The 16,555-nt window shown below is 43.9% G+C and overlaps 1 protein-coding gene across 1 annotated transcript in view; it reads left to right on the top strand.

Moving 5' to 3' along the window:
* The first annotated feature begins 12,806 nt into the window (after nucleotides 1-12,806).
* The window catches only part of Clspn (claspin), a 31,264-nt gene continuing 27,515 nt past the window's right edge, over nucleotides 12,807-16,555 (top strand). The window contains exons 1-2 of the mRNA XM_036178609.1: nucleotides 12,807-13,259; nucleotides 15,737-15,898. Of these exons, the coding sequence (XP_036034502.1) occupies nucleotides 12,807-13,259; nucleotides 15,737-15,898 (615 nt within the window). The remainder of the gene's footprint in view (nucleotides 13,260-15,736; nucleotides 15,899-16,555) is intronic.

The raw sequence follows: 16,555 nt of genomic DNA on the forward strand, positions 1-16,555 counted from the left end.
AGCACAAACCCAGGACCCTGAGATTAAGAGTCTCATGGTGTATTAACACAAGATTGGACTCCATTGACAGTCTCAGAGCAATCAACACAAACAAATCTTTCCCTACAGGCTCCAACCCCTCTGACTTCTGTGAGCATCTGCACTCACAGGCACATACCCATACACAGATGTGCACACTCTCAGTCAGCTGTATTAAAAGTAGCAGAGGGGAAGCAGGGTGTGGTGGGGCATGCTTTTAATCCCAGCAGAGATAAAGCCAAGTGAATTTGCCACCAGCCTGGCTACATAGTGAGACTTCATTTAAAAAAACCAACCAACCAAACAACAACAAAAAAGTTAAAAGTAGTAGGGGGTGGGGTCAGGAATAAAAATATTATATACAGAAGAACAATGAAACAAAGGGAGACTAAGAAATGGAGGTCAGGCCTGGCAGTGGTGGTGCACACCTCTAATCCTAGCCTGGAGGCAGAGCCAGGCAGATCTCTGTGAGTTCGAGGCTAGCCTGGTCTACAAAGTGAGTTCCAGGACAGTCAGAGCTGTTACAGGGGAAACTCTGTCTTGAAAAAAAAAAAAAAAACAACAAAATTAAAAATTAAAGAAAATAAAATCATTTGCAGCAGGACAAAACCTTAAAGAACTTATTTCAGGCAGACCTGCATTGTAGAAATGCTAGAAGTTCTAGAAACTGATAGAAAATGACACTAGATCTAAGTGTGGACCTATTAGGAGAAATGAAGAGCAGAATACATTCTAAGTATCTGTAGAAATACAAAATGACTTCTCAAAAATTGTCTCTAAGGCTGGGGTGATAGCTCAGTGGTAGAATACCTAGCAGGCATGAATGAGGCTCTGTACTTGAATCCTAGCATACACACACCCAGCACAGACAGTAAATTACCTGTACACACACACACACACACACACACACACACACACACACACACACATTGTCAATTGATAACTGTCTTCTCATAAAATAACATGTAAGTTATTAACCATCAATGTGATGCTGAATAATGAATCTTTTTTTTTTTAAATTCTCTGGATCTCAGTTTAAGCTATAAAAAAGAAGATAATAAAAGTATTACCTTATAGATTAGTTGTATTTGGTTAAATAATGTATATGATGGATTTAGCCTAGTGCTTTACATATTCATTTCTCAGAAGTAATAGCTGAGGGGGCTGGAGAGATGGCTCCGTAGTTCAGAGCACTGACTGCTCCTCCAGAGGACCTGGGTTCCTAGCACCCACATGGCAACTCACAACTGTTTGTAACTCCAGTTCTAGGGGATCTGACACCCTCCTTCTGGGCTCTGCTGGCACCAGGCACAAAAGTGGTGCACAGACAAATATGCAGGCAAAACACTCATACACATAAAATAAAAAATAGTAACAGTGGGGCTGGAGAGATGGCTCAGAGGTTAAGAGCACCGACTGCTCTTCCAGAGGTCCTGAGTTCAATTCCCAGCAACCACATGGTGGCTCACAACCATCTGTAATGAGATCTGGTGCCCTCTTCTGGCCTGCAGGTACACATGCAGGCAGAACACTGTACACATAATAAATAAATAAATAAATCTTTAAAAAAATAGTAACAGTATTTGATTCTGGAGGTGGGGTATGTCTGAGAATAAAGCTCAGGAGTATCTTGGTTTGTCCAGCATGTAGGAGGCCCTGGATTTCATCTTCAGTACTGCAAAAACAAAACAGTTGAATCTGATGTCACACTGTTGGAAGGCTAGTTTTAACTCAGACTGAGAATAAGCATTGATACAAAACAGTAACACTAAACTTCTTTGAAAGCCGACATCTTATTATCACCGCTATACTTTCAGTATATCTAAGTATTGTTAAAGTGACTTTGCCATGACAGAAGAGCAAGAGCATTTTTTTTTTTTTTTGGTGTTTTTTGAGACAGGGTTTCTCTGTGTAGCTTTGTGTGCCTTTCCTGGATCTTGCTCTGTAGACCAGGCTGGCCTTGAACTCACAAAGATCCGCCTGCCTCTGCCTCCCAAGTGCTGGGATTAAAGGCATGCGCCACCACCGCCTGGCGAGCAAGAGCATTTTTCCAACTTCCGTCAAAGAATTCCTTGTAATATTCAGTGACAGAGAAATAGTTAAACCCGAGACTCACTAGTCTTTCAGCTTTCGCCATCTACCATAGCATTTTATGGTTGTGATGGTGGCTGACTTAATCGGTATTTATTTTGCACTTGCCACATACCAGTCAGTGAGTTAGAGAACTTGATGGGTACCAATGTATTATTGTGTTTGTGTGCGCGCACGTGCTCATTGAAGCTAAGGAAAGAGAAACAACTTCTCTTCAGCTACACGGCTGAGTGGCAGAGGCAGTGTCTGAACAAGGATGCCTCTGGTGCTGGGGCCTACCTTGCTCCAGTGTACCATCTGCCCTTCTCACTGTTTGACCTGGGCCACAGTGGCAATCTCCTCTCCCATGTTCCTGGATCCAGTACTTTCCTTCCTGGTCCATTCTCCAGACGGAAGCAAATTCAACTTCAGAAAACACTGCATTGTCCAACTTGATTGTTCAGCTTGACTTCTCTTTGGTAACAGGTTTAATTTGGTTGGGTATTTAATGCCACCAAGGACCAACCTGTTATGTGAATTGAGGTAAGCCATCTTCTGTTTCAAGTTGATCCAATTTGATCATTTATTAGTAATCTTTTTTTTATTAGTAATCTTATATGAACGTATTGTCATGTTGGACTTTGTTGTCGCAGAGTGGAGAGCGGACATCACCTCAACACTGAGAGGTTGGCCACCTGTTCCTCAATCTTACTACCAAGTCCCGTGATACAGTTATACCAAATCTCAGACTGAAATCGGACGCAGGCTCAAACATTTATTAGCAATCAAGTAAAACTACTTACTCATACAAGTTATAAGCTCAATGATATCTCAGCTCTGGGTCCCCTTTTTTTTAGGTACTTAGTCAAGAACCTTTCACGCAAGCCTTACTTTAGGTAAATTAGACATTCTGACCAGATTTGTCTATCCTACTCAGAAACAGGTAACAGAATTCTAGGCTGAAAGAGGTGTAAAGGCCTGAACAGGACTTAGCCTATACATTACTCTGAACAATCTAGTTCCTGGCCTCACTAGATTCTTCTGCCTGAATACACAAGGGTGGAGAAGGCTGTAAGAAGCAATGCAAATCTAACCAAATCTCACACCTTCTTCCCACCCATTTCACTTAGAAAAAGCCATGGCCAAAGCTGAAATACATTTAAAACCCTGGAGCATTGATTGGAGGGAATGACAGCCGCTCTTACAGTAACTGCCACTGGAATGCACTGGAATTATTGCTTGGAATTTCTCAGATACTTCTAACCACTCCTAGAGGATAAAAGTATTTTCTTCCTTTTTTTTTTTTTTTTCTTAAGACTAGGTCTCATATGGTCCAGGCTGATCTTGAACTAACTCGCTGTATAGCTAAGTATGATCTTAAACTTCAAATCCTTCAGCCTTACTTCTCCAGTTCTGTGATTAGAGGCATACACCACCACACCTAGCTTTATATGTTGTGGGCTTTGTGAATGTGAGGCAAGCACTCTGCCAATTGAGCTACATTCCCACCTCTGGAATGTATATTTCTTATGGCCTCTGGAGTTTACATTAAAGATAGTTGACACATGCAAGTGTCAAATCTTAATGTACATTAAAACACTATGATTTGTACATATACAGAGCATATATACAAATATATGATGTTTTATGTTGTTTCTAATTTACACTATTTAAAGAATTATAGAAAAGGTAACACTTTATCTGGAGTTCAGTGATGTGATGAGACAAGACAAGCTGATTTCTAAGATTTCTTCCAGAGGTGATCTCTTGTGATTTTATAAGATTTAAAAGCAGATAGAGCTAGGTGGTGGTGGCACATGCCTTTAATCCCAGCACTCGAGAGGCAGAGCCAGGCGGATCTCTGTGAGTTCGAGGCCAGTCTGGTCTCCAAAGCGAGTTCCAGGAAAGGCACAAAGCTACACAGAGAAACTCTGTCTCAAAAACAAACAAAAACAAAAAACAAAAAACAAAACAAAACAAAAAAAGCTGATAGAAGGATCTCGATTAAAGATTTATACTCTGGAATCTGGATATGCATTGCTCTTGTTAATAAAAAGCTGGCTGGCTGATGGCTAGGCAGGATTTTGGGGGCAGAAAGAATGCTGGGAAGAAGAAGGACAGAGTCAGAGGAGGGTTACCAGCCAGATGGAAAGGAAGCAGGACATGCAGGAAAAGTAAAGGCCATGATCCTCAGGGCAGCATATAGAATAACAGAAATGGGTTAATTTAAGAGCTTGCTAGTAATAAGCCTGAGCTATCGGCCAAACATGTATAATTAATAACAAGTCTCCCTACATTGGCTGAGGTTTATATGATCAAAGTATACATATATATGATTAGCTAGTTTATAATAATATAGATGAATATATACATAATATATGTTCTTTATAGATACACATATACATTGAAAAGCTGTAGTTTTATTTACATATGTATGTATGCAAATGTGTGTACAGAGGCCCACGGAAGACAAAAAAGGATGTTCAATCACCTACAGCTGGAGTTATAGGCAGTTATGAGCCACCTGATGTGGGCGCGGGAACAGAATTCTGGTCTTCCACAGGAGCAGCGAGTGCTCTTAACTGCTAAGCCATCTCTAAAGCCCAGACTGATTGATCAAGCTGGGGATGCTCATGTCTCAATACACTTTCTTTGCACTGATATAAAAACACCTGGGAAGGCCGGGCGGTGGTGGCGCACGCCTTTAGTCCCAGCACTCAGGAGCCAGAGGCAGGTGGATCTCTGTGAGTTCTGGTCTCCAGAGTGAGTTCCAGGAAAGGCGCAAAACTACACAGAGAAACCCTGTCTCAAAAAACAAAAACAAACAAACAAACAAACAAACAACCCCAAAACCAAAACAAAACAAAAAAGAAAAACCCAACAACACCTGGGAAAATTGAATCCAACCAGGGTGGAGGAATTTCTGCTCTATGTATTTCTTGGGTAGGGAACTAGGGAAGTAATGAAGTGGTGAAGAGATGACATGTCAGTGGAACACAAAAAGCCACTGCCTTGGGGTTCTCCTTCATGCTAGGATGACAGAAGTGTGCCGCCATACCCACTTTTTCTGGTGCTAGGGATGGAATCCAGGGCCTTGAGTTTACTGGGCATGCACTCTAGCAACTGAGCTACATTTCAAATCTCCTTTTTCTTCTTTCTCTGTCTGTCTGTCTGTCTCTTTCTCCTCCTTCCCCTGGCCTCGAACTCAGATTCTTCCTTCCCTAGACCTCCTGAGTGATGCGTGGATTTTTAATCAGTGACGTGCATTCTTAGTTTTGATGGATAGTATCATGGTCCACCTATATCAAACCGAAAATGTGGACATCACTGGAGTCACCTTGACTCTCCCTCACCCCTCAAGGTTAATCACTCACCAATCACTATTAATTTTGTCTCTTTTTTCCAATCCATCCCCTCTCTTTCATTGTTACTACCATTGACCTAATTCAGGTTCCCATAATCTCCCAGAGACAACTGGTCTTTCTCCTCCAGTTTAATCCCCTTTCAATTCATCTTTCACACACTGCTAGGATAATCTTTCTCTGGCGTGTATTTGCTGTATCGCTCTCCTTAACAATGCCCACCCCTGCTCCTCAACTGCCCAGTTCATTCTGTTTAAATTCGGAGTAGAACATTCCAGACATTTTGTTCCAGGTGTAACTTGCAGCCTTGGTTTTGACCCCTCCTCCAAACCTCCATACACACCCTGTGCTCAAGCCGTAGTGACCTACTTTCAGTTCCCTAAACACAACATGCTTTATCAAGCCCTACACATGCTCGGAACTCTTTCTTCTCTTTGAGCTGCCTAGGGACTAATTCATCTTTGAAATTCAGTTGGTGAGTCATTTCCCCTGACTTGCCCCAGCCATAGTCTGCCACCAGCTCTAGTGGCCTCTCCCTCCAATTCCCCACAATCTCGTGGACACATTTACATATTGCACATACTTGCTCGCCTGTCTCCAACTGGCAGTGGGAGACCCTCTGAGAACACACTGCCTTCTATACGTCTTTGCATTCTTCGGGTCTAACATAGCCTTAAAATAGGAGCTTGGCGTTTGTTGAACGAACAGGTGACTATTTTACAGGTACTTGAGTTGGACAAAGTTGTAACGCAGGAGCCTCTGCACAGAAAGAATGCTGGCTTAACTTGAAGAAAGGCGCTAGCCATTTTCTGCTTTTAGTATGACATTTTGCTCACTCATTCAACAATTAAGCACCTACTCTGTTTCAAGTCTTGCATGACCTTTTATTTTATTTTATTTTTGACCAGGAGGTATTGTGTTAAGCAAGACAATCAGATGCAACCTCTAACAAGAACATTCTCTAAGAGCTTTAAAGCTGTTTGAAATTGAAATAGGAAATTTTTCTGAAGTCCCATGCTTCAGAATGTAAGGTGATATAAATATGTCATTCTACCAAAGACAAGTTTTTTTTTTGTTTTTTTTTTCTTCTGTTTTTTGTTTTTCCAGACAGGGTTTCTCTGTGTAGCTTTGCGCCTTTCCTGGATCTCGCTCTGTAGACCAGGCTGGCCTCAAATTCACAGAGATTCGCCTGGCTCTGCCTCCCAAGTGCTGGGATTAAGGCGTGCGCCACCACCGCAGTTTAAATAACTCTTTGAATAATTTTACAGTGACTCTCCCACTCACACACAACTCAAGACTTCTTTAAGATGAGAAATAGAATGAGGGACCTGGAAAGATGGCTCAGAGGAGTGCTCACTGCTTTCACCCACATCTGGGGATCTGCAACCACCTCTTACTCCAGCTTTAGGAGATTCGAGTCCCAGAACCCACATGCCAGAATGCGAAAACTGATTTCCACAAGCTGTTATCAGTCTTCCACACACGGGCTTTGGCATGTCCACCCATCCCCCGCCAAATAAAATAAATAAACGGGAAGGGGGGAGTTACCATAAAAAATTAAAGCCAGGCATGGTGGCACATGCCTTTAATATCAGCACTTAGGAGGCAGAGGCAGGTGGATCTCTATGAGTTCAAGGCCAGACTGGTCTTCAGGAAGTCTTCCAGGACAGCCCGAAACCCTGTCTCAAGAACAACAAAAAAGTAGACTGACATGACGGAGACCTACCACTTGGGGGCAGTGCTTCTCCAGAAATGAGGCACCCCAGACCTAGGCCTTTCGAATACAGCAGTTCACAAATTCTACAGAATTGTAGTAAAACTGTAACATGATAGGCTCTCTTTCATAAAAAGAAGAAAAAGAAAACCTAGAGAATGATCAGGATGGGAGAACACTAATTTAACATGGATGAGGTTCCTTGCTTTGATTCTCAGCCTAGCAGCAACAAAATCCAAAGGAGTGAAAGGCAGGGCTTAGACATCTCTTCAAGCTTTTCTTAATCTCTAGCATCTGTTTTGTTTATCTGCCACGGAACAAATCATAACAGAACACTTGGCAATTGCCTGAACATGTTAGGTTCTGTTTTTCTCAGAATTTATTTTTATTTTTTGAGGTCATTTTTGTATGTGTACAATGTGCGTGAGTGAGTGCAGCACACATGGACCATAACATCCACGTGGAAGTCAGAGGGTGACTGTGAGGAGTCAGTGCTCTCTTTCCATTGTGGGTTCAAGGGACAGAACGCTGGTCACTGATCTATGCAACAAGCACCTTTACCTGCTGAGCCAGCTTGCTGGCCTAGAACCAGCTTGTAAATATCTTGTGCGCTGTATCAAAATCCAAAGTGCCTAACTTCTTGAAAGACTAGACTAATAGATGAAAATAATGTTTTATTCATTTTGATGCATATGGGTGTTTTGCCTGAATGTACGTCTGTGCTCCGTGTTTGCGCCTGTTGCCCATGGAGGCTAGAAAAGGGTATCAGATCTCCTGGTACTGGAGTTACAGACAGCTGTGAGCTGCCATGTGGGTGATAGGAATTGAACCCAGGTCCTCTGGAAAAGCAGCCAGGGCTCTTAACCTCTGAATCATCTCTCTAGCTCCTGAAAGTATTTTTTTTTTTTTTTTTTTAGACAAAAGTATTATTAGAACAGGGAAGAAGGGAGACCTCAGAGGGTGCTTGCTCTCTGTGAGCTCTGAAGTCATAAGGAACAGGGTGTGACATTGGTTCTACTGGTTACTGGTTTCTTTAAAGTCTGTTTTTCTCATCTGCTGAAACAGAGATGATTATATATTACTTACCTTAAGGCTTACTCAGATATTAGGAAAATGACGATTATAAAATTCTGTCCAGGGGCTGGAGAGATGGCTCAGCAGTTAAGAGCACTGACTGCTCTTCCAGAGGACCCAGGTTCAATTCCCAGCACCCACATGGCAGCTCATAACTGTAATACACGCAGACAAAACACTAGTGCAAATAATATATATATTATATATAGCTAGATGGTGGTGGTATGCCTTTAATCCCAGCACTCAGGAAGCAGAGGCAGGCACATCTCAGTGAGTTTGAGGCCAGCCTGGTCTACAGAGCGAGTTCCAGGACAGCCAGAGCTACACAGAGAAACCCTGTCTTGAAAAACAAAACAAAACAAAACAGAAAGAAACAAACTTCAAAAATCCTGTCCATTGTTTCTGTCACAAAGAGCATGGCCAATAAAGGTTGGTCCTCCAAATGCTGAAGGAAGAGCTATGGATAGCTGCATATTTGTGAATCATTAATGTATAGTCATTGTAAAATAGGGAAAAGGTGAAACAGGAGCATGGGACTCTGTTTTTGCAATCCTGGAGCCTCATTTACTTCCGGGGCCTCCTGCAAGCTATGCAAGAGCTACACCCCCAGCTCAAGACCCTTGGGGTGCAGAAGTGGTGAAGAAATGGAGTTGCTTTTTATCTGAATGTAGATTCAGGTAAGTCTGGGAAATTTAAAGGGGAGGCCAGTATGAGGGGTGACCAGCCATCCCCCGTAGGCCTCTGAACAGGTTCTAGGGATGTGAGGCCTTCCGTGCTACAACAGAGAAAGTCCTCAGCAAACTGGGCCGAGTTGGTCACCATACCAGTAGAGGCGTGTGTGCGTGTGTGTGTGTGTGTGTGTGTGTGTGTGTGTGTGCGTGCGCGCGCGCGCGCGTGCGTGTGTGTGTGTGTGTGTGTGTGTGTAGGGTAATAAACACTCAGATCTTTCTTTCCCTGTGCCAGTCGGTTTCTTTACAACAACCTTGTCAGTATCTTTAGCACTGGCCTGACCATGCTGAAGCCAAATGGCAGGGCAGCTGGGACCATACAGTCCAGAAGGGTCAGTCTTGCCTGCCCATAGAGCAGAGCAAATTAAGGACAAAGAATCGACCACACGAGGCAAAAACGTAACTCTGTATGTTAGGATTGCTCCAGGGATGAAGTGACGGAGAAAGCCTCCGATGGGATCTCAGGCTCCCTTAGCTAAAAATCAGGTGTGGAACACCCCGGGATACCTGCAGACTTCTTCCTAGTTCACTTCCTGTCTGGAAGTTTCACTCCTCAAATTGCGCTTGGTGCGACCCATGGAACTAAGACAAAGATCAAGAGTCCAAGAACACCATTCACAAGATACCTTCTTTCCAAGCCGTAGCGCCGGACCTCTTCGCACCCGGGCACTCCCAGCCAACCCAAAGCCACTCCTAGATGTGGTTGACAACAGCAGCCGGGACCCGCCAAATCAACCCACATTACATTTGCAGGGCCGGCTGGAGGCGCTTCCTGATTGGCAGGCCGGTAGGGGGTGGGGCCTCGGCGGGAAACGCTCCCTCGGATTGGTCCAAACTGTCGAGGGTGGGTGCTGTAGTGCGTCTAGGCGCGAAAGCTCGAACTCCGCCGCCGGGCTGGAGACAGCGGGAGCTGCCGCCCGCAAGTTGAGGTTACTGAGGACCGGTTCTCCCGGAGCTGCGCGGTAGGGAGGCCGGAATCATGACCGGCGAGGTGGGTTCTGAGGTGAGTTTAGGCTCCGGTCTGGGCTGTGGAGGACACTCGCCGAGGGCGGAGTGTGACAGGAGAGCCAGGCGGGCCAGAGCGCCGAGCCCGGAGGACTACAATTCCCGGCGTGCACCGCTCCGAGACCCCTGGGCTGGGTATGGGGGCCTGGGCCTCGCACGGGTCCCCGGGCGGCTTCCCGCGCTCGGTCTTTGAGGCTCCTGTCGCGCGCTGCTGTGGGCCCAGCCGGCTCCTCGGTTTGTCACGGCAGCCCGCCCTGCTCTTTGGCGCGTTTCCTGCCGCGCAAGCTCCTTTTACAGCATCCCCGGCAAAAAAAGGAGGCCTTGGCCAGCTGGCCTGGAGGAGGCGGGGTGGGATTCTGTGTAATCCCCGGGTGCGAGGTTGGAACTCGTCCTGGAAGGCACCTCTGAGGGTCTCTCGCGTGGGCCCGCTGTGTTGGCCAGTAGTGCTTCCCGCGCCGCGCCCCGCTGGTAGCTGACGGCTCCCTGGTGGAATTTGGCCCTAGGAAACTGTTTCGGGATCTGTGTTCTTTTCTGGAGCCAGCACAAGGACCAGACGGTTGCCCTGGGAACGGAAATGGGGTACCAGAAAAGCTAATCACCAAATGAAAGCCGTATTTTGACACAGTTTCCGTGATTAGATACTGAACAGAAATATCAGACTTACATCAAGAGGAGATCTCATCCTGCACCGACCTGTCTTCTCACCTCACCCGAATCCAAGAAAAGCCTTGGTTTCAATAAAATTATTTACAAACGCAGGTGGCTGACTTCATAAGCAATGCTTTTGCTTATTCTTAAAGAAAAAAAGAAAAGCCTGGAAGTAGGAGAGGGATTACCAGGGACAGAGAAAGGTACCAGAGAGATGGGGAGTCAGTTAGAAGAATGGCGGATGAACAAAACTACTGCGTGATGTGTGTGTGTGTGTGTGTGTGTGTGTGTGTGTGTGTGTGTGTGTCACAGCAGGGCCTGGGAGATGACTCATGAGTAAAGGCACTTGTTGCCAAGCCTGACTCTAGCTCCAGGATCCACCTAGTAGAAGACTTCTGTAAGTTGTCCTCTGACTTCCAACTCCCTCATCATATCTGTAATACCATATATACCATACACAAAATAAATGACGTAATTTAAAGAATTGAAACGAGCTGGAAAGATGGCTTGTTACATAAGAGCACTTGGATTTGTTCCTATCACCCACACAGTGGCTCACAACCATCCGTATTCCAGTTTGGGGGATCCAGTGCCCTCTTGACCTTCATGAGTACCAAGCATGCATGCAGGGCCCTTACGTGCACACAGGAGAAACACTCATACACATAAACTAAGTAAATCTTTTTAAAGAAATTTAAAAGGGGCTGGAGAGATGGCTCAATGGTTAAGAGCACTTGCTATTCTTACAGAGAACCCTGGTTCAATTCGAAGCATCCTCATGATGGTTAACTACAGTTCTAGGGTCTCTCATGCCCCCTTTTGGCCTCCACAGGCACTGCATGAATATGGTGTGCAGCCATATATGCAAATGAGACATCCGTACACATAAAATAAATAAATTTTTAAAAAAGATTTATTTATTTATTATGTATACAGAAGAGGGCGCCAGATCTCATTACAGATGGTTGTGAGCCACCATGTGGGTGCTGGGAATTGAACTCAGGACCTCTGGAAGAGCAGTTGGTGCTCTTAACCTCTGAGCCATTTCTCCAGCCCAAAATAAATAAATTTTCTTTTCAATTTGAAAAAGGAAATAACACAGTGAACCTGATTTGTGCAATTAGTGTGTTTAATAATTAAAAGTAAAAGGAGTTGTTTAGGTAGCATCCTGTAGCAGTTAATTTATGGTTTTGTTTTTTTTTTGTTTGTTTTGGCCAGTAATTCTAAATGTCATCCCTTTATCAAACCATTATTTTGATTCTGTCTAGTTGCAGCTGGATGACCCCATGCTTTATGGATCCACACGTACTCGGAGCTTTGCCTCCCTGTTGATGCAAAGTTTATTCTCATTTTCTAGGTTAACCTGGAAGTCAGTGATCTAAAACTGGTTTCACAAGAATCAGCAGACAGTCCTGTAGACAGTGGGCAAGGCAGCTTTGAAACACTCGAGCTCCTGAGTGAAAGAGGTTTGTAATATACTTTACATTAATCTTAAAAGAATAGAGTATGAGGTCTTGGCTTGTAAGCTATTTCAGTTAATCTCATTATTGTCTTGGCTTACCAAATTGTTAGTGCCCCAACTTTATTATTTATTTTCTTTTTTACAGATACAAAACAACAGTGCTTACATAGTTTTTTGTTTGTTTGTTTTCAAGACAGAGTTTTTGCTTTCAAGACAGGGTTTCTCTGTAACAGCCCTAGCTGTCCTGGAACTCACTCTGTAGACCAGGCTGGCCTCGAGCTCACAGAGATCCTCCTGCTTCTGCCTCCCGAGTGCTGGGATTACAGGCGTGCGCCGCCACCGCCACCGCCACCACCACCCAGCTGACCATGGATTTTTAAAGAATATCCATTTCTGTTATATAACTGAATAGATAAAATGTCTAGTAGTTACTACATTGCCTGGTTAAATGCATTCATTATAGAAAAGGATTTCTAACACTTGCCAGGATGATTAGAACAACTTTACACATTATAAATATATATAATTACATTTTTATCAAGAGAGGTTTTTGCCATGGAAAAGAATTTTCTAGTATATTTTTAGATACGCTTTGCCACAGTCAGTTCTTAATGGTGGTTGTGTAATTCCACAAGGTGACATATCACAGGCATAATTAAATATAATTTTAAGTAGCTAGGAAGAAGGCCAAATGATTGGGTACCTTTTTTTTTTTTTTTAAAAAAATGTTTCCTCCAGATTCTGACGAAGAGATATTTGTGAGTAAGAAAACGAAGAGCAGGAAAGCGCTGCAAGACAGTGATTCTGAGGCTGAGGGCAGAGATGCCTCTCCAGAGAAACCCACCTATGACACCGCGGAGGAGGATAAAGAGAACTTACACTCGAAGAAGAACAGGAAGGTCAAAAGACTTTCTAAGACTCTGGCCGACAGTGACGAGAGCAACCTGGAGGGAAGCGTGTGTCAGGAGAATCCCGAAACTCAGGACACGCCCTCCTTAGAGCTGAGCCGCCAGTCTGGAAGCCCTGCGGACCTCACCACTGACAGAAAGCCTGCCAAAAAACTCTGCAGAGAAGGAACTGAAGGAAAAGCAAAAGCAAAATCCAAGAGACGACTCGAGAAAGAGGAGAGAACGATGGGAAAAATTAGGCGGCTGAAAAAGAAGGAAATAAGATGTGAGGTGTGTTGTGATTTTCTGAACCTTTTAATCCTTGTTATTTTTGAGACAGGGTCTCTCCATGTAGCCTTGGCTGGCCTGGAACTCACTCTGTAGACCAGGCTGGCCTTGAACTCACAGAGATCCGTGTGCCTCTGCCTCCTGAGTGCTGGGATTAAAGGCAGATGCCATAAGCCCAGCAGTCATTTTGCTGAACTTTTTAATGCAGTCTTTCTTCAAGGTTCTTCTATAATGTATTTTTACTTGACGGGTAATTGTTCATACTTAGGGGTACTGTGATATTTTAGTGCATGTGTGCAGCATGTAAGGATCAGATCAGAACAATTGGCAAACCTATTGCCTCCAGCAGTTGGCATTTCTTTGTGTTGGGCACATTAAAAATCTTGTCCACTGGTTATGTTGAAATATTGAATTAATAGTTGTCAACCCATAGTTATCTTACTGTGTTATAGGACCTTAAGAGTTAATCTTGGAGCTGGAGAGATGACTCAGTGGTTAAGAGCACTGACTGCTCTTCCAGAGGACCTTGGTTCAGTTCCCAGCACCCACATGCTGCTCACAACTGTCTATAACTCCAGTTCTAGGGGACCTGACACCCTCACACATATATACATGCAGGCCAAACACCAATGTACATAATATAAATAATAATAAAAAAATTATTCATATCCATCCATACTCCTGTACCCACTGACTGTATCTCTCTATAAGCCATCCAAGACCCTGCTATTCTCTTCTTCTACTCTTTTTTTTTTAATATTTTTTTCTTTTTTGGTTTTTCAAAACAGGGTTTCTCTGTGTAGCTTTGCGCCTTTCCTGGAACTCGATTTATAGACCAGGCTGGCCTTGAACTCACAGAGATCCACCTGCCTCTGCCTCCCGAGTGCTGGGATTAAAGGCATGCACCATCACCGCCACTGCCGGGCGATTTTTTTTTTTTTCTTAATGTGTATGTGTTTGTGTGAGTTCATGTGCACCATGTGGGTGGTGTAGGTGCCTGTAGAGGTCAGAGGTTTCAGATCCTCTGGAAATGGAGTTAAAGTCGGTTGGAAGCCACCAGCTGAGGATGCTGGGAACTGAACCTGGGACCTCTGCAACAGGAGCAAATGCTCTTAACTGCTGAGCCATCATTCTAGCCCAAAATGAACTTCTTAATTTCCACATATAAGTGAGGACATGTGATGTTTCTCTTTCTAGTTTGACATAATGTCCTTGTCTTAGTTAGAGATTCTTTTGCTGTGAAGAGACACCATGACCAAGGCAACTCTTATAGAGAAAACATGCAGCTTACAGTTTCAGAGGTTCAGTCCATTATCATCATGGTGGGGAGCATGGCAGCATGCAGGCAGACATGGTGCTGGAGAGGTAGCGGAAGTGCTACATCTTGCAGGCAACAAGAAGTCAACTGAGACACTGGGCCATATCCTGAGCATAGGAAACCTGAGCCCATTCCCACAGGGACACACTCCCTCCAACAAGACCATACCCAACAAAGCCATATTTCTTAATAGTGCCACTCCCTGTGGGATTATGGGGCCAATTACATTCAAACTACCACAGTCCTCTAGTCCCCATAACATTGCTGCAAATGACAGAATTTCATTTTAAAGGGTGAACAATATACCCTAGAGTATGTATGAATATTTTACGTATGTACTTGTTAAGGTAATTAGGTGTCATTTTTCAGATATGTTAATGTTTTAAAAATGTAGGTTTTTAGCCCAGTGGTGGTGGCGCACACCTTTAATCCCAGCACTCGGGAGGCAGAGGCAGGTGGATCTCTGTGAGTTTGAGGCCAGCCTGGACTACAGAGTGAGTTCCAGGAAAGGTGCAAAGGTACACAGAGAAACCCTGTCTCGGAAAATGAAAACAAAAACAAAAAAAATGTAGGTTTTAGTTCCTAATATTGTTTCTACACACAAAATATAGTTTTAAGTTGACTGCTTTGCATAAAGAGTGATGGTTATATAATTTACAATTATTTGGTCTTATTTGCCATTGTGGACGCATGAAAGACACTTCCAAATAGATGGGTTTCTGGTTTCTTGGTGTGTTTTTGTAGTAATTCTTTGTTACTGCTCCTCTGATGAAATCAACTTTGAAGTGATGATTTTTAAAAAACACACACATCAATCAAAAGTTCATTTGTTAGCACACCTTTAATCCCAGCACTCAGAAGGCAGAGGCAAGCGGATCTCTGTGAGTTCAAAGCCAGCATGATCTATAGAGTGAGTTCCAGGACAGCCAGGACTGTTACACAGAGAAACCCTGTCTTGAAAAACAAAAACAAACAAACAAACAAAAATCCAGCTTTGATTTCAAAGAGTAAGTGTAGGTTAGGAACCAGTGAGAATGTTCTAGATGAGCTATATTGTCTGTTGATGAAAGGTGGGCTTTGTTGTCTGTTTCGAATGGTCATATGATGTTGTGAAATGCTAGACTTTAAAATGATTGGATTATGCCTTTTCTTTATTGTCCAGGAACGTGATGCAGACCAGCCGCTTAATGACAGTGGCTGTCGTCTTGAAGATAGTGATCTTTTTGAAACAGGTTTGGAAGAAGAAAATGACTCTCCGTTGGAGGATGAAGAGTCATTAGAGTCGATAAGGGCGGCTGTGAAAAACAAAGTGAAAAATCACAAGGCAAGTGAAGAACGTCCCAGCCTAGCCCACCTCCTCCAGTCTTTGCTTGGTTCTTGATTTAATGTCGCAACTTTCATTTTCTTCACTTAATTTCTAAAAGATTTGTTTTTAATGTGTGGGGGTTTTTGTTTGCATATATTCTGTGTACCACATGGGTACAATGCCCGTGGAAGCAGAAGAGGGCATCGGATCCCCTAGAACAGGAGTTACAGATGGTTGTGAGCTGCCTTGTGGGTGCTGAGAATCAAATCTGGGTCTTCTGTGCTTTGGCTCAGTGGGCAATATTGCTTGCTGCTCAAGCATGAGGACCAGAGTTCAAATCTCTCCAACCCAGATTAAAAAAGCAATGTGTGGTCCTGAGCTGTAACCCTAGGACTGTGGGAGGCAGAGGCAGGAAGATTGCCAGGACTTGGTGACCAGCCTAGTCCCAGATTTAGTGAAGAGACCCTGTCTCAAGACAGGAAGGTGGGGGTAATAGGGTAGGATACCTGACAGCCTTCTCTGGCTTGCATGTGTACACCAGTGCACAATAAACATGCATATACAGCAAGCGTGCACTCATGCACGCGCACGCATACACACACACACACACACACACACACACACACACACACACAAATAAAAAATCAAACAAAAAGGGGAATATTTTAGCTAGCT

This window comes from Onychomys torridus, chromosome 2 (assembly GCF_903995425.1).
Source record: "Onychomys torridus chromosome 2, mOncTor1.1, whole genome shotgun sequence".
NCBI lineage: Eukaryota > Metazoa > Chordata > Mammalia > Rodentia > Cricetidae > Onychomys > Onychomys torridus.